Consider the following 27,332-nt stretch of genomic DNA (forward strand, 5'->3'; position numbering starts at 1 on the left):
TCAATACTTCAAAGTACAGTATCTTGAAACAAATGCTGATCCTATGGCACTAGGCACTGACTGTCCAGTCCTGACCAGCAACCGCTGCTGCTGGTGATGAAAGCTCCTATTTGTCAGGACTGTGGGAGAGGTTACACTGAAGCAGAGGGAGAGAGCCCTAACACCTCGAGCAGATCTTGCTTACGGGTCCACAGGCTTTATCTGTTTCTGAAGCACTCCAGTGAGGGTTGAATAGCCCGACAAAGAGGGGAAGAGGATAGGCGAGAGGATGGGGAGGAGGGAATATGGGAAAGGAAAAGAGAGCTGGGAGGAGAATGGGAGCGGGAGGAGAGGAGGAAAAAAAGGGTTCCAAAAGGGTAATTTGGCTGTCCGCATAGGATGACTTTTTTTTTGGTTCCAGAAATCTTTTTGGTTCCAGGTAGAACCCTATTGGGTTCCATGTTGCATACAGCATATCCTACTGTATATTCTTACTAATTTATGCTTTCTGAGCATCACTCAGGGCACTCTTTTATTGGAATGAATGAGGGACATAACATCCCCCAAATTGTAAAGAGATAGGAAGGGCTACCATCTCCTCCCACTGCCTTTCCCTCTCTATATCTTTACCTCTCTCTAGCGTTCCCTCTCTCTTTCTGAGTTTGAAAGTCTCCTCCCTCTTCAGAGAATGGGAGTATGAGGGATTGCCTCAGTTGTCTTCAGAGAACATATGTACACCTCCCATTCTCTATGTGCCTGTCTATCTCACTCCATCTCCCAGTCTCTATCTCTCCTCCCTTCTCTGCCTCTGGACCCACTGCCTGCCTCTACCACTGTTGCTCTCTGCCTGTCTGACCTGTCCTCAGGCTGAGGATAACTCATCAGGAAGAGGAGTTTGTCTAATAAGGGAACATCTACACTGGTGAAAGGTCAGTGTTTTGTTTTGCCACTTTTGAGGAATCAGGAGGAGATAGTTGTTGGTGTTGTTGTCCAATGGAATGACCAGGTCTGTGTGGCCCTTGTGATGTTTTAGCTGTATGCCAGGGGTCCATACTGTTGATGTGGCCATGCATGAAAGGTCTCATCCTTTTGTTCAGATTTTCATGTCCACATCTTCTAAATTCATTAAAATGCAAACAAAATCTTTGTAGCAAAATTTTTAGTTTGTTCAGAGTGTTACCAACTGGCATTCAATCAAACAATTGATTTGAAAAAGTATGCCTTTCCAATGAAAGGATACATAGTTGTATTGTGTAGGGTGCTTTTAGTTGAGTATGCAGTGCATCTCTTTAAAGAAAACGCAGTTGATTGTTTTTGTTATTCCATTATTCAGGTGCGCATACGTTTTTCCTAATCAAGTGTTTTTATGAATAAATATTCTCCAGGATAGACTGATGAGTTGCCAGGGTGTATTAGGGATGCAGATCTGCACCTGCAGGGTTCCATGCTTCCTGTGTTCAGGGGCTTTGATGCTTGCCATGGATGGATTCATCATGGGGAAGAAATACTGGCTTTTGTCTTAGAATAAAATACTTGCTTTCTTCTCAAGATTGTGTGACTATTTTATCATGAAAACATTTGTTATTTTGACTACACACCATATGGTCCAGATTTGCTATAAGAAAAAATAAGCTATTCTTCTTTCTCTTAACTTATCAACCGCATGTGAATGTGAATGTGAATGTCTGCATGTGTCATTTCAACTGCATGTGTCATTTCAACTGCATGTGTCATTTCATCTCTTGTCCAGTAGCTATCACCAGAGTAAGGGCTGGTCGGACCCATTGGTTCAGGTTGTCTGGCTGTCTGAAAGGTGTGTGAGACACTCCTAGTCCTGTCTGCAGTCATGACCAAAGGTAATGGGGACCCCCCCCCCCCCCCCAGATTCCCACACTAGGATGCAGCGGATCCGGGAGGGCATCCACATAAAGACCATGAAGGCCAAGAGGAAAGTGGAGGACATCTCTAAGGAAGATGTCCAGGCCTTCTTCAAGAAGAACGCCTTTGTGCTCTTTACTGTAGCGGCCGTCGTTGTAGGTGAGTGAACACACACACCTCCAATGCCACACCCCAGTCCACCCACACACACTACCCTCCGTATTTATTTAGACAGTGAACCTAAAATTTGTACATTTGGCTCTATACACCACCATTTTGGATTTGAGATCAAGTGTTTCCTGAGGCGACCGCACGGAATGTCACCTTTTTGTTCATTTTATTTTCATAAGTATTTGGAAAAATGCACTTACAGTGTATTAAAGTAGTTAGGTTTAGTATTTTGTCACATATTCCTAGCAAGTAATGACTACATCAAGATTGCAGCTCTAAACACTTGTTGGATGCATTTGCAGTTTGTTTTGTTTGTGATTTGGATTATATTTTTTTGCCCGATAGGAACTGAACGATGAATAATGTATTGTGTCATTTTGGAGTCATTTTCATTTAAAATAAGAATATAAGATGTTTCTGAACACTTCTACATCAATGTGAATACTACCACGATTATGGACAATCATGAATGAATAGTGAATTATGATGAGTGAGCAAGTTAAAGGAACAAAGCTCATACCCCCCCCAAAAAGAATTCCCTGTTTTGGACGCATGATCTTTGTGCATCTATAACTTTCTCACTCATCATTATTCACGGTTCATTCATGATTATCCGTAATCATGGTAGCATCAAGATTTATGTACAAATGCTAGAGTATAGTGCCAAATTAAACGTTTTAGCTTCACTGTCCAAATAAATACGTAGGGGAGTGTACATAGGCCTACATACACAGTACACCGAAATGGGCCAACATACTAACGCAAACACACCCACACACTTTGAAACCCATGCTCTCTTATTGTAATCCCAATCCCATAGGGAGGACTCACCTACAAACCTCATTCTAGATGTGACTGAGAGACAGATCCTCTCATTGTCATTTGCTTTATATGCAGTTGCATGTTCATGTTTCCAGCACACTGATCAGCCCTTCTGATTCTCCAGGTATAATCCTTGGCTTTGCACTGCGTCCTTATAAAATGACCTACCGAGAGGTGAAGTACTTCTCTTTCCCCGGAGAGCTGCTGATGAGGATGCTGCAGATGCTGGTGCTTCCCCTGCTGGTATCCAGTCTCATCACAGGTACACCAAGTCACTATACTGATGCCCTCCGCCAGAAGCAAATTTAGATATAATAAAGACACATGATAAAGAGGAGGGGTAGACTAAGTGGTGTTTGAAAGACAGGCGTTGATACCCAGTGAAAAAGGGGAAATGCCAATGGAGCTCGAGGCACAACTTTTCAGATACTGTAACTTATGCTTGATCCATGTGAAATTTCTTGCCACCATTTCTCTCCAGATTCCCTTTGGTCCTCTAGTTTCTGGCATGGAGACAGTCACTTCCTTGTGCTTCTGTGCTATTAAAATGAGGGAAGAGAGACGGAAGGATGAGGTAGCTTTCAGTCGGAAGCACACTGCCTGTGGGTCTGAGAGGGTGGCTTTGGGATGGTTCCCCCCTGCACTTCTACCTCCTGCTTCGCTTCACACGGATAAAAGCACGGAAAGTGCCCCTCCGCCTCTTCTTTCATAGCTGTATTGTTTAGTGGAATTCCATGCCCACCCAGCACCACAATACCGTAAGTGGTTTGGAGGGTGGTGGGGTAAGAGGTCACGGCCCAGAAAAGAGGCACACTGCCCAGGTACACAAGTGGACATGTAACTATGCCATCTATTATCTGGCTGAGTCCTCCACAAGGTTAGGATCCACATGATGCACCCAGCTTGGTATGATGTGCAGCAAGAGCTTGAAACTAGACCTGGAGCAGCAAGCTCTAGTCCTTTCTCAAAGACTGAGCTGATCTGTACTGCACTTCATTTTCTTTTTAAACGAACCTCTTTTTAAATTAACCTAATTTGTGTTAACACTCACTTGAAAGAAGTTGTGAATGTTTATTAAGTATAATTTGATTTGATCTCACTTGAAACACCCTAAAAACATGTTGTTGTTTTTTTTGGCCTTGCAAAAGTAGAACTGTGGAGAGAAAGGCAGAAAAGGAGAAGTATGTGTGGGGTACAGTTTCGTTTCATCCTCCCTCTTTGTAGTGACCCTTGAAAATAAGCCACGTGAGTCATTTCTTTAGTCCTGTGAGTGTTCACACAGGCTTGTTTGCAGTTTCCATGGCAATGTTGTTATGGGCGCATGGCAAGTGGACAAGTTTCCCAGGAGTGAGAGAGAGGATAGAGAGAGAGAGAGCGAGAGAGACAGACAGAGAGAGCAGCACAGTGGAGCAGGTGATTGTGGGAGAGAGAGGCATGATGAAGGAGAGTGGAATCTGAAAGAGTGTGAAAGAGTGAGAGGGTTTTGTCTAATGGCAGTGCCCCCAACAGGATTAAAAGAGCACCTACATCTCGCTTACACAAACAAAATTCTTACTCCGTCAGCCCACTGAATGGGGATAACACACCAGAACGGCCCCTGACACCTTGGAAAATCCAAAGCTAGCTTTATTGCAACGCTTTGTGAGGTTGAGGTCTCTATAATGGCTCGTTGTCCGTCTCTCTTCCCCTTGACCTTTTTGTAAGATTGTGAGAGAGATGTCAGTAGGCAGAAGCTAACTATAACCATGATCTATTTTCAGATGCAGAACATCATTATTTCACCGGCCTGTATGTTTTGCTACTAGCCTGGTTTACAATCGCACTAGGACTTCTGTCAGATGACTGTCAGGCAGCCCATTCATTTGCACACCCGTTTACTCTTTGTATTAGGCTACATCCTCCAGCAGGCCAGCTTATATCTTAAATATTTATCATGAGATGATAAATATCAAATCACATTTTATTTCTCACCGTATACAACAGGTGTAGGCCTTACTGTGGGGGGGGGGGGTCAATGCAAATAGTCCGGGTGGCCATTTGATGGATTGTTCAGCAGTCTTATGGCTGAATTTTTTAGGCCTTCCTCTGATACCGCCTAGTATATAGGTCCTGGATGGCAGTTAGCTTGGCCCCAGTGATGTACTGGACTGTACGCACTACCCTCTGTAGCACATTACGGTCGGATGCTGAGCAGTTGCCATACCCGGCGGTGATCCAACCGGTCAGGATGCTCTCCATGGTGCAACTGTAGACCTTTTTGAGGATCTGGGGACCCATGCCAAATCTTTTCAGTCTCCTGAGGGGGAAAAGGCGTTGTCATGCCCTCTTCACGACTTTCTTGGTGTGTTTGGACCATGATAGTTTGTTGGTGACGTGGACACCAAGGAATTTGAAACTCTCCACCCGCTCCACTACAGCCCCGTCGATTTGAATGGGTGCGTGTTCGGCCCGCCTTTTCCTGTTGTCCACAATCATCTCCTTTGTCTTACTCACATTGAGGGAGAGGTTTTTGTCCTAGCACCACACTGCCAGGTCTCTGACCTCCCTATAGCCTGTCTCATCATTGTTGGTGATCAGGCCTAGCACCGTTGTGTCATCAGCAAACTTCAAACTTTGTTGGAGTCGTGCTTGGTCACGCAGTCGTGGGGGAACAGGGAGTACAGGAGGGGACTAAGCACGCACCCCTAAGCAGCCCCCATGTTGAGGATCAGCATGTCTGATGTGTTGTTGCCTACCCTTACCACCTGGGGGAGGCCCATCAGGAAGTCCAGGATCCAGTTGCAGACGGAGGTGTTTAGTCCCAGGGTCCTTAGCTTAGTGATGAGCTTTGTGGGCAATATGGTGTTGAACGCTGAGCTGTAGTCAATGAACAGAGGTGTTCCTTTTGTCCAAATGGGAAAGGGCAGTGTGGAGTGCGATTGAGATCTCATCATCTGTAGATCTGTTGGGACGGTATTCGAATTGGAGTGGGTCTAGTGTTACCAGGATGATGGTGTTGATGTGAGCCACGACCAGCCTTTCAAAGCACTTCATGGCTACCGACGTGAGTGCTACAGGGCAGTAGTTATTTAGGCAGGTTACCTTCACTTTCTTGGGCACAGGGACTATGGTGGTCTGCTTGAAACATGTTTGTATTACAGACTGGGTCAGGGAGAGGTTGAAAATGTCAATCAAGACAACATCCAACATGTCAGCATAGCTTCAGGAGCTAGCCAGAATGCATGGCTAATAAGGCTACAAGCAATTGCTATTTCAAGTGTTATCATGTCACTACTATGAAGAAATGTTAGAAATATTGCACAATGGGATAATACTGTTCTTCTAAACAACATCTCCCCTGTCTCTCCCAACCAGGCATGGCAGCGCTGGACAGTAAGGCTTCAGGAAAGATGGGTATGCGAGCTGTGGTGTATTACATGACCACCACCATCATCGCTGTCATCATAGGCATCATCGTGGTGCTCATCATCCACCCTGGGAAAGGATCTAAGGATGAGTTCATGAAACAGTCGAAGATAGAGGACATCAGCCCTGCCGATGCCTTCCTGGATCTTATCAGGTAGCTGCATGCTACTGTAGGAAGAGGGTCAGGGGTTTAGTGGAGGAAAGATGCACTGTGTTTTGCCATTGTACTCCTGCCTTAATATTGGAGTGTTCATTGGTTGTCATGATCATGCTCTTTAATTTCAGAAACATGTTTCCACCAAACATGATCCAGGCCTGCACACAGCAGGTAAAGCATCTAATGACTTTGTTACTAAATTAGCAGATAGGGAAAATGGTCTGAAAAATTCTGCCAAAGGAAATGCTTGTATTGAGAGGAAACTTGCTGGTTTTGGCATTTCTGAGCAGCGATAAATCATCACCCTAAGAGACATAGGGGGGACTTTGACTTACACTGGAAGAAATATTCTGACGACTAGGAACAAATGACAAAATCTGACTTCTGCTGCCATGTGTAAATAAAAAAAAATCACCAGCGGAAGAGAAGAAAGGACCAACTTCCAATAGTAGCATGGTGGGGGCAGGATGGCCCGGAAACTGAGATATAGAGGCTGCTGGGGCAGGACAATATAAGTCATGGAAGACCATGTCTACGGGGGGCTAAACGCTTTGTGGTCCAGACAGGGTCGTCAGTGAGCCAGCTGGACCTTACAGAATACTGCTCCAGTCATACAGAGGGCTATTGTTTAATTCATGAGGTTGAGATGAGTGGAGCAGGCGCCTTTAGACTTTTTGCGCTCTGGTCTTTCGAAATGGCACACGTCTGACTACAATCCCTCGATACCTTATCTATTAGCTTGGCTTTTTATGAGCTCTACTGAATAGATGGCTGAACGATTATAAAGTAAACATTACAAAAGACAATATTTCAGTACAATTTTCACCAAAGGAGATGACATGCTATCATCACTTTAACAAGACAATGTTAACCCACCACTTACGGCAACTGGCTCTTTCCCTCCAGTTCAAAACCAAATACGGGAAGCGAATCGTCCATGTGACGATGACAGTGAATGACTCTGTCTTCAACCTGACCAACCTGACCGAGCAGATCACCAGGGAGGAGGTGATCCCCATCCCGGGCACGGTGAACGGGGTCAACGCCCTGGGGCTGGTGGTCTTCTCCATGTGCTTCGGCCTCATCATCGGTAACATGAAGGAGCAGGGCCAGCCCCTCAGGGAGTTCTTCGACAGTCTCAATGAGGCCATCATGAGGCTGGTCGCCATTATCATGTGGTGAGTATTTGGTGTGTGTTTGTGTGTGGGTGTTTAAAGATGATGATGTGTGTGTGTGTGTTATGATGATGGTCCAATAATCCCCATCTTCATTAGGTGAGTGTGTATGTGAACCCCATGCATCTGTTACAGAGAAATCTTTCCATCTGTGCTTTGGAAAGCTAAGTCTATGGAGTCCCTGCAGAGTTGGGGCAGTACTATGTTTATCTCTCCCTCTCAATTCAATCAAATGGCTTCATTTAGCCTCTTGCTTGAGGCATTGCTGTGAATTCTCTGGTAACTCTATACAGGTGAGATCTGATATAGGTATTTAGGTCTACTGAGATAATTGCATGAGCACCACCTAATAATTGGCCAACACAGAACCGCCTCAGGATATAACTTCCTGATGCTAAGTGGTTCCACAGCTGAATGACAAGGCTTTGCAATCAAAACCAGTGACATGTTCACTGTGCCAATTAAATCAACATATTCCCAGTCAGATATTTGACAGATATAAATCAAGTTGTTTATGAATAAAGGCAATTTCATAGCCCGTGCTTGCAATCTCAGAAGGCACTGATGGTTTCACTAATCGTTTTCCTATTCAGGCCTATTACACAGAAAAATAAGTAAGATCCTGAGAATGTAGGGCCATTTGAACTGTGACCTTATCCTTCCCTGGCATAACCCCTTCTCCTCCCTCTGCTCTACAGGTATGCCCCAATCGGTATCCTGTTCCTCATATCGGGGAAAATCGTGGAGATGGATGACATCACTGAGATGGGTGGTCAGCTGGCTATGTACACCATCACGGTGATCATAGGCCTTTCCATCCACGCTTTCATCATCCTCCCAGGCCTGTACTTCGCCATCACACGGCTGAACCCCTTCATCTTCATCATGGGGCTGGTGGAGGCCCTCATCACAGCCCTGGGAACCTCCTCCAGGTAGGTTCCCCCGAACACTGCTGCTATTCTCCCTGGCCTACTCTGACTACCGACACTGTAGCCACGCCTCGCTTGGCCGACTCATATCAAAGTAGTAGGGCCAGGTAGAGGTTCATGCTTCCTGTGGTTAAGAAAAACCTATGAGGCATCACCATCCCCATTAGTAGGATTACTTACGTTTTATATGGCGAATACGGATAATAGATTTAATAGAAACAACAACAAACAGTCAAACTCAAACACTACCTGTTTCTCGCCATCTTTATCTCAGCTCAGCAACCCTGCCCATCACCTTCAAGTGTCTGGAGGAGAACAACAAGGTGGATAAGCGCATCACACGGTTTGTGTTACCGGTGGGCGCCACCATCAACATGGATGGAACAGCACTATACGAGGCTCTGGCAGCCATCTTCATAGCCCAGGTTAACAACATGGAGATGAACATAGGTCAGATCATCACAATCAGGTGCGAATGAGTATCTAAGGTTTATAAGCTAAGGTTTATGTTTCCAGAATCAAAGGGTGTTGATATGTTTACAACTGAAGTACATGATTTATCAAGATTTATCAACATGTAATTTTCTGTTATCAAACAGCATCACAGCCACTGCGGCAAGTATTGGAGCTGCTGGGATCCCACAGGCTGGACTGGTCACCATGGTGATTGTGCTGACCTCTGTCGGACTTCCCACTGATGACATCACCCTGATCATTGCAGTTGATTGGTTCCTGTGAGTCATTTTTCCCATTTTCAGATTGAGAAATTAGAATAAATTAACTATATTTTCTTAATGATTAGGCTATTATGGTGCAAATCCACATACTACTTTTTGTGAAATATAATTTGTCTAATGACTGGAACTGAAACGAAAACCATTTATCTCTCATTTTAAAGGTCAAATTTCTATCAACTACAACCCTATTGACACTAGTTCACCAAAATTATAAAATTACATATTGGTTTCCTTACCCTGTAAGCAGTTTATGGACAAGGTATGACAGCAATCAATGCTTTGGTTTAGCTTCCCAGTCAATGTTTACAAATAGTAATATTTTTGCATTTGTGGCACAAATCCTATTCAAGTCATGTGACCGATATTAGCATTTCAAAAGTCCAAAAATATCTAAAATTGATTGTGAAGCTCAACAAAGTCACTTGTAGATTATTTGAACATGATGTGTGAAAAATGCTAATATCGGTCCAATGACTTGAATGGGATTTGTGCCACAAATGCTAAAACGTTAGCATTTGGAAACAGTGCCAGGGAAACTAAACCAAAGCATGGAATCCTGTCATACCTTGTCCGTATACTGCTTACAGGGTAAGGAAACCAATATGTAATTTTGTAATTTGGGTGAACTATCCCTTTAACTACTATCCCTAGGGTCTTGATCCACTTTTTTTTTTGAATTACATATTTTTTTGCCACGAGTTTTAACATAGAAACATAATTAGGTTGCCCAAATTAATAATTTCAATTAGAATCCCCTTCACAGAAATTACACAGCTAATTGGGTAGTGAGAAAAAACCCCACTCTCCTTAAACTAGGATGGACGGAATGTGCAGACAGAGTCAAAGCTTCATTTACTGAAAACATGGATTTTCTCACAGTGATTAGAATATGAGATAGCCTATAGAGAATGCTCTAATTACTCTTTAACAGTAGATGGTAAATATCCCTGTTGATAGCGCTGTGGCCTGTTTCCCATCTACATTATTTTGCTGAGAATTCTAAAGAGTTTAGTTTATCTTTCAACAAAAGCAGAAAATAGGTGAATGTTTTGAGATGTTGACTGTTCCATTTAACATGACCAAACGTCCCGGGGGACATAGTGTTTTATTTTCTAAATGAATGAATGTCCCGCAACCCTCTCTACCTCTCCTCCCACTGAATATCCTCCCCTGCCCCTGGTTAACCTTTTTCTTCTTCCCTTATTTCTGGGTTGCAGTGACCGGCTGCGTACCACGACAAACGTCTTGGGCGATTCCATTGGGGCAGGCATTGTGGAGTTCCTATCTCGACACGAGCTGCAGGCCAAGGATGTGGAGATGGGGAATGCTGTGCTGGAGGAGAGGAAGAAACCATACCAGCTCATCTCTCAGGAAAACGACTATGAGAACACCAAACGTCCGGGCACTGAAACCAAGATGTAGCTCAATGCTCACACACACACACATACACGTTTTGGTTCAGTTTTGTTTTTATTCTTTGTCATATTTTTCCAGTTATTGCCACTGTGCCATATTTCCTTTCCTTTGTTATTTTGTCATTCATAAAGTCCCTTTTATAAACAAAACAATTATTATCTCCCTGAAGTGGCCCAATCAAATTGCTTACATCTGCTGCCGCTCTACAAGATAGATAGGCTTCCTGTTTTTGTGGCTTTTCTGGCTATTTTTGTGTTGAGTTAGTCATCTTGGCCTAGAATAAGTACATGGTATAATGGTATAAGTAAGGAGGAAGTTGATGAGGGCGTTGATGTCGGAAAGGAATTTTGTAAAAAGATTGAAAGACAAAGTATGTTTGAATGGCTGGACAAGCGATATCCTTCACAAAATGCAACAGAGAACACATTTCATTTGAGACTAATGAAATTAGGCCCTAATATACACTACATGGCCAAAAGTATGTGGTCACCCCTTCAAATTTGGATATTTTAGCCACACCCGTTGCTGACAGGTGTAGAAAATCGAGCACACACCCATGCAATTTCCATAGACAACAAGTGTCAGTAGAATGGCCTTACTGAAGAGCTTAGTGACTTTCAATGACTTTCAATGTGTCACCATCATAGGATGCCACCTTTCCAACAAGTCAGTTTGTCAAATTTCTGTCCTGCTAGAGCTGCCTCGGTCAACTGTAAACGCTGTTATTGTGAAGTGGTAGGCCACACAAGCTCACAGAATGTGACCGGCAAGTGCTGAAGCGCGTAGCACGTAAAAATCGTCTGTCCTCGGTTGCAACACTCACTACCAAGTTTCAAATTGCCTCTGGAAGTAACGTCATCACGTGAATTGTTCGTCAGCACAAGAACTGTTCATCAGGAGCTTCATGAAATGAGTTTCCATGGCCGAGCAGCCGCACCATGCGCAATGCCAAGCATTGGCTGGAGTGGTGTAAAGCTCACCGCCATTGGCCTCTGGAGCAGTGGAAACCGCGTTCTCTGGAGTGATGAATCACGCTTCACCATCTGGCAGTCCGACAGATGAATCTGGGTTTGGAGAACGCTACTTGCCTGGAGAACACTACCTGCATGAATGCATAGTTCCAACTATTAAGTTTGGTGCAGGAGGAATAATGGTCTGGGGCTGTTTTTCATGGTTCAGGCTCGGCCCATTAGTTCCAGTGAAGGTAAATCTTAACGCTACAGCATACAATGACATTCTAGACGATTCTATGCTTCCAACTTTGTGGCACCAGTTTAGGGAAGGCCCTTTCCTGTTTCAGCATGAAAATGCTTCCTGTGCACTAAGCGAGGTCCAAACAGAAATGGTTTGTCGAGATCAGTGTGGAAGAACTTGACTGGCTTGCACAGAGCCCTGACCTCAACCCCATCGTACACCTTTGGGATGAATTGGAACGCTGACTGCGAGCCAGGCCTAATCGCCCAAAATCAGTGCCTAACCTCACAAATGCTCTCGTGGCTGAATGGTCCCCACCGCAGCAATATTCCAACATCTAGTGGAAAGCCTCCCCATAGCAGCTAAGGGGTACCAACTGTATATTAATGCCCATGATTTTGGACTGAGATGTTCGACGAGCACATGTCCACATACTTTTGGCCATGTAGTGTAAATGGCTTCTTTGGAAATACAAACAACTTCTTATCGTGGGTTCAATAAAGAGTCATTTAAATAAAAAATACACAGCACTTGAGGATTGTTATTTATTATTTTCCCTTTTTTCATACTGTCAATATGACAACTCCAATTTTCTTTTTACTTTATTTGGATTGATAACATTTTTGAAAGTGGTGCTGTGATGCTGACAATATTGTTAAAATGTATATGAGATGTATCTAACAATCCCATTGTTATCACTATACAGTATATTCACTATTTTGTAGCCAGCCCTAAGAGAAATTAGTATCTGAAATATCCTTCACTATTTAGTATATAATTCTGTGTGACACATAGCAGGTGTATAAGATTTTTTTGACTTTGTAGAGAGATTGTATGAAAATATTGTGTAAATGAACTATAGCATATAGTTAACTTGATAATTGTTTATGTGTTTTCTTTAATCTAAATGTGGATAGATATTCATTTTCACGGCTGAAATGCCACTCCAATGCCTTGGAAAGTTAAATCAAGGAACACAGTGTGTGATAAATAACAGCATGTGTGAACTAACTCAAATAGAAACTGTGATTTTCTTTTTGTCCCTTTATGTTTTCTGATATTGTTGTTCACTTTCTGTAAATGCATCATTTGTGGTGAAAAAGGAAATAGACTGTCAGATTTGTCTTTGGTGAATACAATTTTGAATAAATGTTTTAAAGGAATCAGGGTTTGACTTGGGTTATTTGTATTCAATGACACACACATACAGTAATAAACAGTTGCATAACATTTGCTATATAAATTATAATAACTGTGGATATCATTTTACACAGCACACAATCTGTTGTCTCATATGACAATACAACCATACTAATGGAGTAATAGGCCTAGGTCTTGATTTGAATTGGTTATGAGGTAATAAAGACAGTTGTACTACTATGGTACGAACTACATGTCCAGACACGTACAGACTGTGCCTTTACTAGGCTAATGTAATATACTGTTATGTTAGTAATGTACTAGTAATGTAATGATGATCATACACTGAATAATCTAGTGGCATAGATAGGTATGTAAAAAGATCAAATCATATTTTGGATGGATGTAAGAAAAACAGTAGATTATTTATATCAATGTGACTTTCCTGGCAAAATAAAAATGGAGTTTGAAAAAGGAGGGAGATAGCCCCCTCTTTATTCTCCCGAGTGGAGCAGCGGTCTAAGACACTGCATATCTGTGCTAGAGGTGTCACTACAGACCCTGGTTTGATTCCAGGCTGTATCACAACTGGCGGTGACTGGGAGTCCCATAGGGCGACGCACAACTGGCCCAGTGTCGTCCGTGTTAGGGTTTGGCTGGGGTAGGCCGTCATTGTAAATAAGAATTTGTTCTTAACTAACTTGCCTAGTTAAATAAAGTTTAAATACAAACACAAAATGAAACTGTTCTAGGGAAAACAGGCTGAATCGTTTGTGGACGTTTGCTGCCATCTTGTGGTAAGATTTGAGCAGCACTTAATGCAAACTTTTCCCTTTCATCTGTGGTGATAACTTTGGGGGACACCACTAGCACCCCTGGGTTTTTTCATTCCTATTATGAACCTTTACGGAAACAACATAATGGTACTGTAGGCTATTTCAAGTCAATAATGGGTATGGATCTGTGATAGCAATGTCACAAGAAATATGAGATCAAATTCAACATTGGTGTTTTCTTGTCAAAGGTGTAGATACACAGAAATAAAGGAGCAGGCAGGCCATCTACATACTAGTTAAATATCTACCGGTATGTAGACTTTATCACAGCTAGCATTTAATTCCAATGTTGACCCAACTCTGGCCGATACGCTGGCTGACAAAGTACCCGCAGAAGGTAAAATCAGATAAAACCATTCATACTTACATGAAATATCCATATTTACCATATTTCAACTTGTGTTTTTACATGGTAGCGTTATATAGTTGAAACCAGAGAGGAAAGGGCGAAGCCTAAGTAGATGCTGCTGCTGAAACTTTGGTTTGCAACGAGAATTATGTCAGACCACCGAAAATCAAAGAGCGCGACTTTTTCAACAACATCCTTCCTTTAATAGAATTATCGCCATGACAACAATCAGACAGTGGCTACTGGCCAGGCTAGCTAGCGCCTCAACAGTTTAAAACTAGTTAGCTATCTGTATCTGGTTGCAAAATAGTTTTGCGGGTAAATCATGAATGAACTTCGCTACTTGCTCTCAATGTCCATTTGTTAAACGTTAAATAAATAAAAGTCCGTTCTCTGCGTGCTTGCTAGCTAACGCGTTAGCTGAAGTTAGCTAATAACGATCTTACTGGGAGACATTTTTGCCAGCTTTCTAGCTAACTGTATACACAGCAGGCCCATCCATGTTAATGGGATGCCAAGCGTCAGGAAGAAATCAAATAAAGGTAAGACAGAAAGTAAAAGTATTTATGTGTTTATTGATTTTCTGAAATCAGACCAGTTCAGTCAATTATGTCAGTTCGCACACTTTCGCTTTCTTCCACAAGAGAGATCAAGAGCTCTTGTTTTTTGGGCATATTAATACCTTGATAGATTCATGTCTGTTGACTCCTTTGCCATTTTCCCTATTTCCATCAATGTTAGGCTTATTAAATGAACTTTCTTATTGTTAATTATTTATCATAGGTAGAATGCAGTGTTCGGTCTTACTTGAACTACCTACCTGTCACTCAAAGGTAAGTGTGAAAGTGGGTGCTTGTGGGTGCATGCAGCAGGAGACAACACCAACATATCTGGAATTCTCTGCTACCATGGTGGTCATCATGCTTCTATTTTTTAAAGAACCTCATTAAAGTAACTGTTCTGTGTGTGTGTGTGTGTGTGTGTGTGTGTGTGAGAAAGAGAGAGAGAGAGTTTTTGTTGATGGTTGTTGAGCCAAGCACTGATGGGTTTTCATATCAGCCCAAATTCCAAATGTCTTTAAAAAAAAAAGTTGTACATTAAATAATGCAATTCATACACAACTACCATGTATGTATTTGAATTATCATTATGCTAGTTATCTAATTGTATTAACTGCTTGGTTTAGCTGGTTGCATACTCAAGGATGACCTCGTCCTCCAAAATATTTACAGTAGCTGTGTGGAATGGATGGTATCGGTGTACATTAGTAATGCAGAAAGCGGCGGAAGTAACTGGGTTGCTGGCTATGGTTGCTCCTGCTAGTTGGTTTGGCGCCGGTGGAGGGAGTTATTCCTGCAGCAGTTCTTCCGGTCGGCATTTTGTTCTGCAAGAGAAGGAGGAGAGTCTGAGTGGATCCCTTTTATCACCGCGTCAATAGTATTTCTGTTTTTCACATTTGATTGTTTTCCGAAACCCGTTGGAATTTAAACTCATCTTCTGCCGGGGTTGGGGATAAACCGGTGCAAGGACTGGTTATGGGAATGTTTGCCCCTCTCCAAGCATAGATGTTTGCAGTGAGAAGGAAGAACGAACCCTCCCGAACCGGATTATTGTTGTTATATTATTACTCGGAGGAGCTGTTCGAGCGATAGAACGGAGAGGGAGCTAGAGACACGGATCCAACCCCCTTGCAACCATTTCTTTTTATCAACACATCCAGAGGTAAATATGATTGTACAATATAGATTTAGGAGTACCATAACAAAACAATTCCGATCGGCTACACGGGTGTTGTTTATGTTCAGTGAAACTGGATAGACGTTGTGGAATGCACCGATATGTGTTTTTAACATTTATGTTGCCTTGTATCCGCTCATATAGGCGTCGGGTCGGGGTTACGCTTCCTCAGGCGAGTCCGAGGTCCAGATAGCAAGCTAATAGGCCGATGTAGGCCATTGAAACTGAAAATAAAATCCTAATCCGCACGCTCAATCATGATAACAAACCAAAAGGGATGGTCGTACGGTTGCAAAGGAATGATTATGTGTGGGCGAGTCAAAGCAAACATGCATTCGGTTGCAGTCTCGGTAGCTAACGTTAACTAGCCAGCCATAGCTAACTTTTGTTAGCTATCAAGGGTTAGAATAATATAGCTAACTAGCTGCTACAGTATGTGCGTAGCGTTACCTAGCTAGTTAACGGTACTTGTTAGCTATTTAGACAAAACTAACAAGTGCAACTTCAATGTTTTCTCAGCAGGGTAATGTTTTCTGACGTTTTATGCTGGAGTCAGATGTTCTGAGAAATAGGCTCTTGCTATCCAATGCTACACACTAGCTAGTGGCTAGTATATTTTTTGCAATGTCAACTAAACTGGCTGAAACGTTTTCTTAATAAACTGTGCAAGCTTGCTATTCACCGTTTAGAGGCTACCAAATTGTACACATTAAGCATAATTGACCTAATCGCTTATGAAGTAATAGCTGCAGCTTTATTATCCACCAAGTTATCTAGCTAGCTACAATCTATCAAATGGAATCATCAGATACACCACAGAGATTTAACATAACAATTTGTGACGAGACCACCCCTTGTCTAGTTGATACCATGTTAAATATACCTATAGCTATTCCCTTTGCATTGGATTGGCTACTTCAACCAACTTAGATTCATTTGTTTACAGGGAAATTAGCAATCTATAAATGTTGTAGATATTAATGTACCTTGATAAATAAATATAGCCACCTTGCTTGGAAAGCTTGCTAGATCATCAAGAAAGGGGATGTGAAAAACGGGGTTATTGTAAAACACAAACATGAATAAATCAGGGCTATGTTAGACTATTGCCTAGTTGATGAAAAGAAAGTTGATTAAACACATTGGGCCCTGATTGGTGTTGGATGAGCAATTAGCTACCTGCTGTATCTGACCGATTACTGTGTTGCCAGAGAGAGAGAGAGAGAGAGAGAGAGAGACAGATGTGCAGCTATGTTGTCAGCCAGAGCAGCAGAGATAATAATCATGTATGTAATCATGAATCCAGCTTGTCAAATGGTTATCCTTCAATCTAGGTGATCATAGTTGTAGTATAGATGAGCTAACTAACTATGTACACATCTAGCTAACATTACTCAAGGAGCAAGTCTCTGTTGCTGACAATGTTTAGCCTCCTGACTAGAAAATGATGCTTAGAAGGCCCTCTCAACTGACTAAGCCAGCAACATTAGCAAGTCGGCTCTCATGATCTAGTTTGTACTCTTGCACTGCTCTGCAAATTGGTGCTGGTGAATGAGGTAACTGACTGGGTTAGGTTGTAACTAGTCTAAAGATTCAGACCGTACGGTCACTGTAATTAGATCTTTCCTGTAAGGTCTGAACGGTAGGCAGCCGTGGTCAGAACACCGTGGAGACGGTGCGAAATATGGCTCGGACAATGTACCTAAAATCCAGGGATGGAAGAGGGCGCTGTACTCCTAATTATCCCTTTATTCAAAACGATACACTGAGAAGACTGAAATTCTGCTCGTTTTTAATTCAACTGCCATTTTCGTCAGCATGCTAGCTAAGGCTAAAGCAGCCCATTGGATTTGACAATCCAGTAGCTACTCACCCCAATGCTAGGCGTTGCATTTTCATGGAATCTAATGGGCTACTAGCGTTAGCTAGCCTAGCATGCTGCCAAAAACGGCAGTTTAATTAAAAAACGATCAGTATTCCAATCTTCTCGATTCACCATTCATCATTTCGGGATAATTAGGAGTACAGTGACATATTCCATCCTTGGATTGAGGTTGGTTTTCCAAGCCATATACCGCACTGGGCTCTGGCTGTCCACATTCTGGCATAGCACCGTTCCGACTAGAGAGAAGAAATGAACAGAAGTCGGATTCTGTCAAGGTGGTAACTAGCTAGCTAACTGGCAAGATGGTTAAGCATCACTGGGATAAAGCAGAAATACAATTCAGCACCATTCAACTTTGCTAGCTAGATGGCTAATTTGGCCAATGCTAGGCATGTAGACCAGTTGGTAGAGCATAGCGCTTGTAAGGCCTGGGTAGTGGGTTTGATTCCCGGGACCACCATACATAAAATGTATGCACGCGTAATAGTAAGTCACTTTGGGTAAAAACGTCTGCGAAATGGTATGTATTATATATTAAATAGCTAGTTCTGCAGCTAGTGGTAGGTAGTTGCCTAATAAAGCTTGTGTGCACACCGTAGCTAAATTAGCAACCTCATTATTTATGCACCATGTTTACTCAGTAGCACATGCAAATGATGGCAGAGATCACCTGTCTAAAATGCTGCCGGGAAGAGGACTTGCTTGCTAATGGGAACGGATTATGTTGCTAGCTACTAGCTAGCACTTAATGCACGGATACACTGTCTATCTTAACTTGAGTATAGCAACTTTTTCAATGTTATCGAATTCATCTACCAAGTACATGAGCAAGCTAAATGACCTGTCTAAATATCTGGAAAATGTCGTGGCTATCCCATATGACTGAAATTTGTTTACAGCGTTGGCTTTTCATTTACCAACACATTTTAGTCTACACATACAGGCTGCAGGTCTGCTGTATTCACGGCAAATGTAGTTGTATTAAAGTAGGTGTAAAAGTTTTGTATAGACTAGTTGATTATGGGGGAATGTTACTGCTTGAATGATGGTTATCGACCAGAAAGAAATACACATTAAAATAATAGTAACAACTATAGTAGTAGGTCATTTCCCATGAGCACCAACATGTGAAGTTCATAGGATCATATCAAATTGGGTGTCAAAATGACAGATAGACTCTTATCATTTTTTTCTGGTCAAACTGGTGGAGAAGGGGTGTTCAAAAACATCTACCAGAAAGTCTTAAACGTTATTAGAAATGCATCAAAACATAAATGTTGAAGTAAAGATCCCTGCCAACTAATATCAACACTTTTATATTTGGATACATTTGGATACATTTTTCTGCCTTCTGTAAGTTTAAGAAACATTGCCTTGTGCCTTGAAATTCCTTTACCAAAAACCCACATATCTTAAAGATATTTAAAAATGTCTCTCCCTCATGAGGAGGGAGGACAATGAAAGTTCACAGAAGTAACAAGTAAAGGTAGACCTATCAATTAGTTAGTGTTTTTACTAGAGGTCGACAGATTTATGATTTTTCAACGCTGATACCGATTATTGGAGGACCAAAAAAAAGCCGATGCCGATTAATCGGCCGTTTTTTTTGTTTTTATATATATATAAACATTTTCAAACGGCCGATAAGTAATAATGACTAGCTAGTTACAGTAATAATGACAATTACAACAATACTGAATTAACACTTTTATTTCAACTTAATATAATACATAAATAAAATCTATTTAGTCTCAAATAAATAATGAAACTCGTTGCAATAATGCAAAAACACAGTGTTGGAGAAGAAAGTAAAAGTGTAATATGTGCCATGTAAAAAAGCTAACATTTAAGTTCCTTGCTCAGAACATGAGAACATATGAAAGCTGGTGGTTCCTTTTAACATGAGTCTTCAATATTCCCAGTTAAGAAGTTTTAGGTTGTAGTTATTATAGGAATTATAGGACTATTTCTCTCTATACCATTTGTATTTCATATACCTTTGACTATTGGATGTTCTTAGCCTAATCTCGGGAGTTGACAGGCTTGAAGTCATAAACAGCGCTGCGCTTCAAGCATTGCGAAGAGCTGCTGGCAAACGCAGGAGAGTGCTGTTTTAATGAATGCTTACGAGCCTGCTGATGCCTACCACCGCTCAGTCAGACTGCAAATTAATTACGGTCTTTGTTAGGAAGAAATGGTCTTCACACAGTTCGCAACGAGCCAGGCGGCCCAAACTGCTGCATATACCCTGACTCTGCTTGTACTGAATGCAAGAGAAGTGACACAATTTCCCTAGTTAATATTGTCTGCTAACATGAATTTCTTTTAACTAAATATGCAGGTTTAAAAACATATACTTGTGTATTGATTTTAAGAAAGGCATTGATGTTTATGGTTAGGTACATTAGTGCAACGATTGTGCTTTTTTTATGATTGCGCTTTTGATAAATCATCGCCCGTTTGGCGAAGTAGGCTGTGATTCGATGATAAATTAACAGGCACCGCATTGATTATATGCAACGCAGAACAAGCTAGATAAACTAGTAATATCATCAACCATGTGTAGGTAACTAGTGATTATGTTAAGATTGATTGATTGTTTTTTTATAAAATAAGTTTAATTCTAGCTAGCAACTTACCTTGGCTCCTTGCTGCACTCGCGTAACACGTGGATTGCAATATAATCGGCGTCCAAAAATGCCGATTACCGATTGTTATGAAAGCTTGAAATCGGCCCTAATTAATCAGAAAATGTGGTAATGGAATTTTTGCAATTGAGTTGGCAACAATAGAAAATCATTGTAGTCACAAACCACAGTTGGGTTCACAAGTTCGGACAGTAGTGTACAGTAAAGAAGGGTATAGTTCAGTACACTACACAGTAGAGCACACTAGAGTTGAGTACACTATAATGGGGGGCGGCAGGGTAGCCTACTGGTTAGAGTGTTGGACTAGTATCCGAAAGGTTGCAAGTTCAAATCTGTCGTTCTGCCCCTGAACAGGCCGTCATTGAAAATAAGAATTTGTTCTTAACTGACTTGCCTAGTTAAATAAAGGTAAAATACATTTAAAAAAAAAAATCTACTGTACTGTACTCTACAGTACTGAACTCTACTGTTCTGTACTCTACTGAGCTCTACTGTTCTGTGCTATACTGTACTCTACTGAGCTCTACTGTTCTGCACTTGGATGTCCAAACTTGTGAAACATAGACCTCTATGATTGGTTAAGATTTGGTCCGGTCAGGACCGAACAAATTTGGTCTTGTTTGGGTGCAGAGCTCATTAGAATGATAGCCATTGTGTAGAATAATACCCAAATATGCAAAGGAGGATATTGCATATTTATACCTTTTGTGTACCTATTTAGGATACATCACCATGAAGAGAATTTATGCGTTTGTTATAGGGCTGACCCCGTTTAGTTGACTGGTTGATTGTTTGGTCGATTGAGATTTCTTTAGTCGAGCAATCATAAATATATATATTTTTTTCACGGCGCACTAGACAGCCGTCTGATTTATGCCTGTTTCAGTGGACTAATCCATTGCTGAGGCCACGGGGATGGCACAGTCTCTGACATATGCTACTGAAATTGTATATGGTTATATTATTTAAGAACAATGGTGCAACACTAATAAAAAATATTTATATTTTATAACAAATGCGGTTTTCCCCGCATTGGATAGCGGTTGCTGTCTGCGGTTCTGAAACAATCTTCAGTGCGCTGTTGAATGGGCGCCTTTTCCAAGACCATGTTGCTATGTGCATAATAGCAAAGTTAACCAGCATATTGGTGTTGAGAACAATGCGGCGGAGGCAGCAGCGGAGTGAGGAGATTTAATTGTCTAAGAAAATTGAGGAGATAGGAAACCCCAACTTAATTAGGTCTATAATCAATAGCCTATCTGTTAAATGTGCCATATATATCTACAGAAATAAGACAGATTCTGTTGCGTGTTTGAGTAGGTTTAATAGCCTACTGGTTCTGTGAGCTGCAAGCCTCACGCCACTGCAACACGCAAAAGAAATTTCACAAGTTTAAAAAACAACTATTTGCTAGGATTTTTATCACTGGTATAGGCTGCTTTGAATTTATTTAGTGCTGTTTACACTGTTCCAACCGGTCAGAAAGATTATCATATTGTAACCGGGGCCTATAATTAACACCCGCCAAATGCAGGTAGATTTTGGCATTGGTGGGTAAGATGTCTATTTCACCAGCCACGTTGGCCGGTGGTCAGGGCTCCACAGTGTGAGCATTTCGCTCACATTTGTGGATAAAAAAAATATTCAAGTGTGATCACATTTATAGTAAAATAAATGCTGCAGTAGCTGTTTTCAAAGTATTTCCGTTGTTTAGTTTCATAGCTGGTAAATTAATCGCACAAAATCAAAGAACTACAAATCCTATATAGCCTATTCCACCTCGAGCTGCAATGCTGGGATAAAAAGTGAAATAAAAATATAGGACAAAACACACATCACGACAAGAGAGACACCACAACACTACATAAAGAGAGACCTAAGACAACAACATAGCATGGCAGCAACACATGACAACACAGCATGGTAGCAACACAACATGACAACAACACGGTAGCAGCACAAAACAATGTACAAACATTATTGGGCACAGACAACAGCACAAAGGGCAAAAAGGCAGAGGCAACAATGCATCACGCGAAGCAGCCATAACTGTCAGTAAGAGTGTCCATGATTGAGTCTTTGAATGAAGAGATTGCGATAAAACTGTCCGGTTTGAGTGTTTTTTGCAGCTCGTTCCAGTCGCGGGTGTTGTATGTGGAGGATGAGGGCTGCAGTAGATATCTCAGATGGGGAGGAGTGAGGCCTAAGAGGGTTTTATAAATGAGCATCAACCAGTGTGTTTTGTGCCAGGTATACAGAGATGACCAGTTTACGGAGGAGTATAGAGTGCAGTGTTGTGTCCTATAAGGAGCATTTGTGGCAAATCTGATGGCTGAATGGTAAAGAACATCTAGCCGCTCGAGAGCACCCTTACCTGCCAATCTATAAAGCACATGAAGAACTAATTGACATATTCATTTTCGGAAGCGCTGCGCACAGGCATAAAAGTTGGTCTAATTTACTTGAAAGGAAAGTCTACTGAAGTGAGACTTTGTCCTTGTGTTTCTTGGCTATTTACATTGTTTGTTCACAATCTAGGTTGTTTCTCTATGTTTGAGATCAACTGCTAGGGAAGAGAAGACAACGCTTGTAATAGTCAGACTCAATCTCACAGGCACAAACATGACTCGAGTTGTGCTACCACAGTAACCTCCCTGAACATTTATCTGTGATATTTTAGTTAAAAGTCTTGGGTCAAAAAAATCAAATGCATCAGTATACACACATTACTTCTTACTAGTAATACATTTATTGTTTTAGAAACATTACAAAGCATGCTCATCAATTTTTTTGTTTGTGTTTTCTTGGTGTAATTTTAGCGGGGCTGGTGGACCACAACATTTATTTTATGCCCTGATTGTAACCTAACAGCACCTGTTTGTTACACACAATACGCACGCAGCTCTCGCTCCTATACCCTCCTTTTCTTGATCTCCTTCTTATTGTTATTATTACAATTGTATTTACGATCATTGTTATAATAATAAGTAATGTCGTTATCATTAGTAGTCTTAGTATAGTAGCCTTGTATAACCACCATTGAGCTGTATGGCCTAAGAGGGCGTTGTACTTAGGCCTATATTTCAATCATTCATTCGTTCATGTCATCACACAGCATACAAGTCATTCATGTTTTGAAATGCAATCAACTATTTTAGTCTACAAATGATATAACAAAGGGATCATCGAATAATTAGCCAAAACAATAAATAAACTGCAACATGTCAGCAATTGCATTCACGGATGCATGCAACCGTTTTTAGTCTTTGCAGTAATAATTGCATTAAAAAAAGTTAGAACAGACTCTCTGGTACACGTAATTTATTTAGCATTAGCACTTTTCCAACCCGTCAGATTTGTACAAATATTTTTTTCAAACCGCACGTTTGGCACACACGCACTGCTTGCTCCTATACCCTTCTTATTTTTCTTGATCTCCAGTGGCTTCCACAACTGTCAAATGTCTTCCATACATCGGACTTCCCCTTTCCCTCCTGAGCAACCAGTAAACATTACCCCATTTCCTCCGCATCCATTATATGTCACATGTTACGGTGTTGGAGTTTGTTATAACCAATTTATTGATGTGATTATGATGAACAATAGGGCTAGACCTATTGCATATGTGCATGCGATGCATTCATGTGTCACGTACAGAGATCAAGGGTTGAAGGAATAGGTCATGTTTTTCATAAACAAATGAGGGGATTTGGTAATAACTTTTCAGTCAGAGAAAAAGGTTTTTAAAAAATTAGCTAGAAATGGCTGTAATTATGTTGCAGTTTCAGCACCACGGACAGCCAATAAACACTGTTGCTGTACCTGCTCACTGCAGCGGGGAGGAGAGCGAGGGAACGTGTGCCAGTCACAGGCACTCACTGGCTCCCTCAAGTCATTTGTGTGTCTTAATTATTTAATCAAACGGTGTGTTTAAAGTATCAGACAAGCTCAGTGCATATAGTTGAGTTTATATGGAAAAATACACTATCAATTGGTCGAAAGAACAGACTACTTTTGGTCGACCAAGATATTTTTTGTTGTTGCGGACAGCCTTGAGTTCTTTGTAGTGCAGATCAGGGACACATGATGACATTCTGTTACCGCAATTCCGTTACCGTGTGTAAATCCAGTTCACTTACTCTAGTTCAATAACCAAAGGAGATTTTTTGAAAGCCATTGTGTCATGTTATAGCGGACACCCCATTCTTTCTGCAGACATCGTTGAATCTTACTTCGGAGCTTAATTCAGAGCAGATATTTTACACGTTTCTGGAAGACATGGGCACATAATCTGAGGGAGATTTTAAGGAATTCTCTTACCAAACTTTTCATCTGCACAGTTCTTCCAGTAAATGTGTTTTTGTCAAATGTTCAGTGTAATTTGTAGTAGTAGTCCTTGTGCAGAGAGCTGTATGATTTTGTTAAACTTTGAAATCAATGGTTTTTGTTTGAATTCCATTTAAATTGTATGCCAATTACCATGGAATTGCCCAGAAGCTAGCTGCAAATTCACAGTTGGGGAGCATATCTGTTTTTTGTTGTTGCCTGATTCTGTAATTTTTTTGCCCCAAATTCCGTTTTCTGTTTTATTTTTCCAGGTTTCAGTTTCCGCTCTCAAAATCACACTTAAAAAATAAAAGGATGTTCTTCGTGCAAAACAATGCTTAAATCACATCAGAAGACCACAACAATTGAAGAAATGTTGTTTTTTGGGTGTAGTTGCCCTTTAATTCAACTGTACACCAACCTGAGACGGTTGTTTGGTAAGCGATGTTTCTGTAGCACTCGTGATTGAGAAGGTTTTTTGGAAAGCCTTTCCATCTACCAGAAGACTTGTCAATACATTAAAGTCATTGCTAACGGCAACAGAAAGTCGTAGACAAACGTGCACACACAGACAGGGGCCTTTTCTCAATTGGATTTGCTCATCTCCTGCGTCCTCTCTCCGACCTCTCTCGCCTCATTTTGAAAAAGGTCAAAGGTAGTTGAAGACAGCCGGTGGACGAGGATGGAAGTGCGCTTGTTTGAAATGAGACGGTCCTTCTCCACTCGCGCGTCATGATGTTTACATGGTTTGATCGTAAAGTAATAAAAACGAATGAAGTTAGTTGTGCAAGACATTTTATAGATAAAATAAGTAGCGTATATTTTTTTAAGCGTGTGCATGGTTTTCTCCTCTGTGGCAGATGTCATAACTTCTCTGCGGTAGGACACATTTTATAGGGCGCTACATATAAAGTTAAGTGTTTTCAAGAAGATCCTGCAGCGCCAGAGAAATCGCCTTCCTTCCCTAAACCAGATAATCCTATATGCTGCTTGCTCGTCCACCTTCCTACCCAACCAGCACAGCTTCAGAGTGACCATGAGCATTTGGGGCCGGAAAGGGGTAGCTGTTTTCATTTAAGCATGCATGGGTTCACACCTCTTCCTAGGATTATCAAGGTACTACCCCAGTAACCACTGACAATAGACCTGTGCCATGTCACGTCATCTAGGCCTATTGCTATGTGTTGCCGTTCCTGGTCTCTACTGTCAGTCTGGTGTTGATCATGCTATAGGAATATAATTACTCCTCCTGTTGCCTTCTCTGACAGTGGTTCTCTTGTCGGTGGCCAAGGATAATAGTAGTGAAAGGTGTTCAGTCCAAATGCAAGAAGTGCACACACTTTTTTTTTAAATGCACCGCAGTTCACTCAGTCCTAATCAAAAACACTATCTGCTTGCTTCAAAGCCATTGCATTATCAGTAGGAAAGGATCTGACTCTATTTTGTATAGACTGTTTTTGATGACACCCCTGGAACTTGTCAGAGTAAGGGCACCACCAGTACTGTACTCGGTTTTCTTCAATTCCTTCTCCCCACTGATGCATGTCTGCTAATGTGTTGTACTAGTGTGTTTGCTCTAGCAGCCATTGACCAATATCCCCATGTAGCCTATTTCCCCATGTGCACAACAAGCAGCCTATTTCCCCATCTGCACAACGAGGAGCCTATTTCACCATGCGCACAACGAGTAGCCTATTTTACTTCACATGCGATTTCATTAATTTATGTTTCTATTGCTCCTGTTTCCATAATGGAATATGCCTAGGTCATATTTATAATGCAAGTAAAACCTTGCGCCGCTGCCTGAGTGAAAGTTGTCAGTGAGTGCTATGTGAGTTTTATAACCTTGTACTAACCAGTTTAACCCGCTGTATCCTGTTGCACTGCTTTCAAATCTGTGTCAATCCCCTCAGCCTTAGCTTAACAATGGTGCCTAATTATTATAGCCTCGTTAGTTCATCCCTGAGAATTCTTCCTCCATCAATTTGACTTTTGATATGAAAGCCCCTGATTCTATTTTCACCAAGCCTTTGGTTTAACATGCTCCGGCTCTTCTGAGCAGTGTTGCGTATTAAGGAGCGTTGTGTGATATTGTGAATTGTCCATGTCTCGTTGCCACTGGCTGTTCTAATGAAGCCCTCTCTGTTCTGCAGCGGTTGGGAGATGTGAGGAACAGTCGGAGAGCGACGACATTGAGCAACCTGTGCATCGACACGACTCCCCCACCCCCATCTTCAGCATGAATGGGGATATGCCTCATGTTCCCATTACTACTCTTGCTGGGATCGCTAGCCTTACAGACTGTAAGTATTACACTGCCACTCACATATTTACTGATATGGTGGATTCCTGGAAAGCAAGTGAAAAGATGCTGGTGGGGCCAAGCTATTTTTGATGTACCGAGTCGACTGACATTTATTCCCGCTGCAAGCTTTTTATACTAATAAATCTTTAGTATACAACGCTGTTTTCAAAATGTATACAATCCTTTAAACAATAATACATCACAACCATTTTGCTTGCTTTATGGTCAGTGCTGCCTGCCGCA

General features: G+C 41.5%; 2 protein-coding genes across 5 annotated transcripts in view; both read left to right on the forward strand.

The window, feature by feature from the left end:
- Positions 1-702: 702 nt before the first annotated feature.
- Positions 703-11,230, forward strand: LOC115159358 (excitatory amino acid transporter 1). The gene is made up of 10 exons (XM_029708976.1): positions 703-908; positions 1,864-2,016; positions 2,975-3,112; positions 6,205-6,409; positions 6,541-6,583; positions 7,319-7,590; positions 8,286-8,519; positions 8,791-8,985; positions 9,116-9,250; positions 10,471-11,230. The coding sequence occupies exons 2-10, from the start codon at positions 1,878-1,880 to the stop codon at positions 10,673-10,675; spliced, it is 1,566 nt and encodes a 521-aa protein (XP_029564836.1). The 5' UTR covers positions 703-908; positions 1,864-1,877; the 3' UTR covers positions 10,676-11,230.
- A 3,272-nt stretch (positions 11,231-14,502) lies between these two features.
- The window catches only part of LOC115159352 (nipped-B-like protein), a 49,507-nt gene continuing 36,677 nt past the window's right edge, over positions 14,503-27,332 (forward strand). For 2 of the 4 annotated variants that reach the window (XM_029708960.1, XM_029708962.1), the window contains exons 1-2: positions 15,550-15,910; positions 26,938-27,087. In XM_029708960.1, coding sequence (XP_029564820.1) covers positions 27,024-27,087 — 64 coding nt within the window. In that variant the 5' untranslated portion in view covers positions 15,550-15,910; positions 26,938-27,023. Of the gene's footprint in view, positions 14,731-14,971; positions 15,022-15,549; positions 15,911-26,937; positions 27,088-27,332 lie in introns of those variants that run through there. The other 2 variants (XM_029708961.1, XM_029708963.1) reach the window with 2 other exon arrangements.

This window comes from Salmo trutta, chromosome 23 (assembly GCF_901001165.1).
Source record: "Salmo trutta chromosome 23, fSalTru1.1, whole genome shotgun sequence".
Lineage (NCBI taxonomy): Eukaryota > Metazoa > Chordata > Actinopteri > Salmoniformes > Salmonidae > Salmo > Salmo trutta.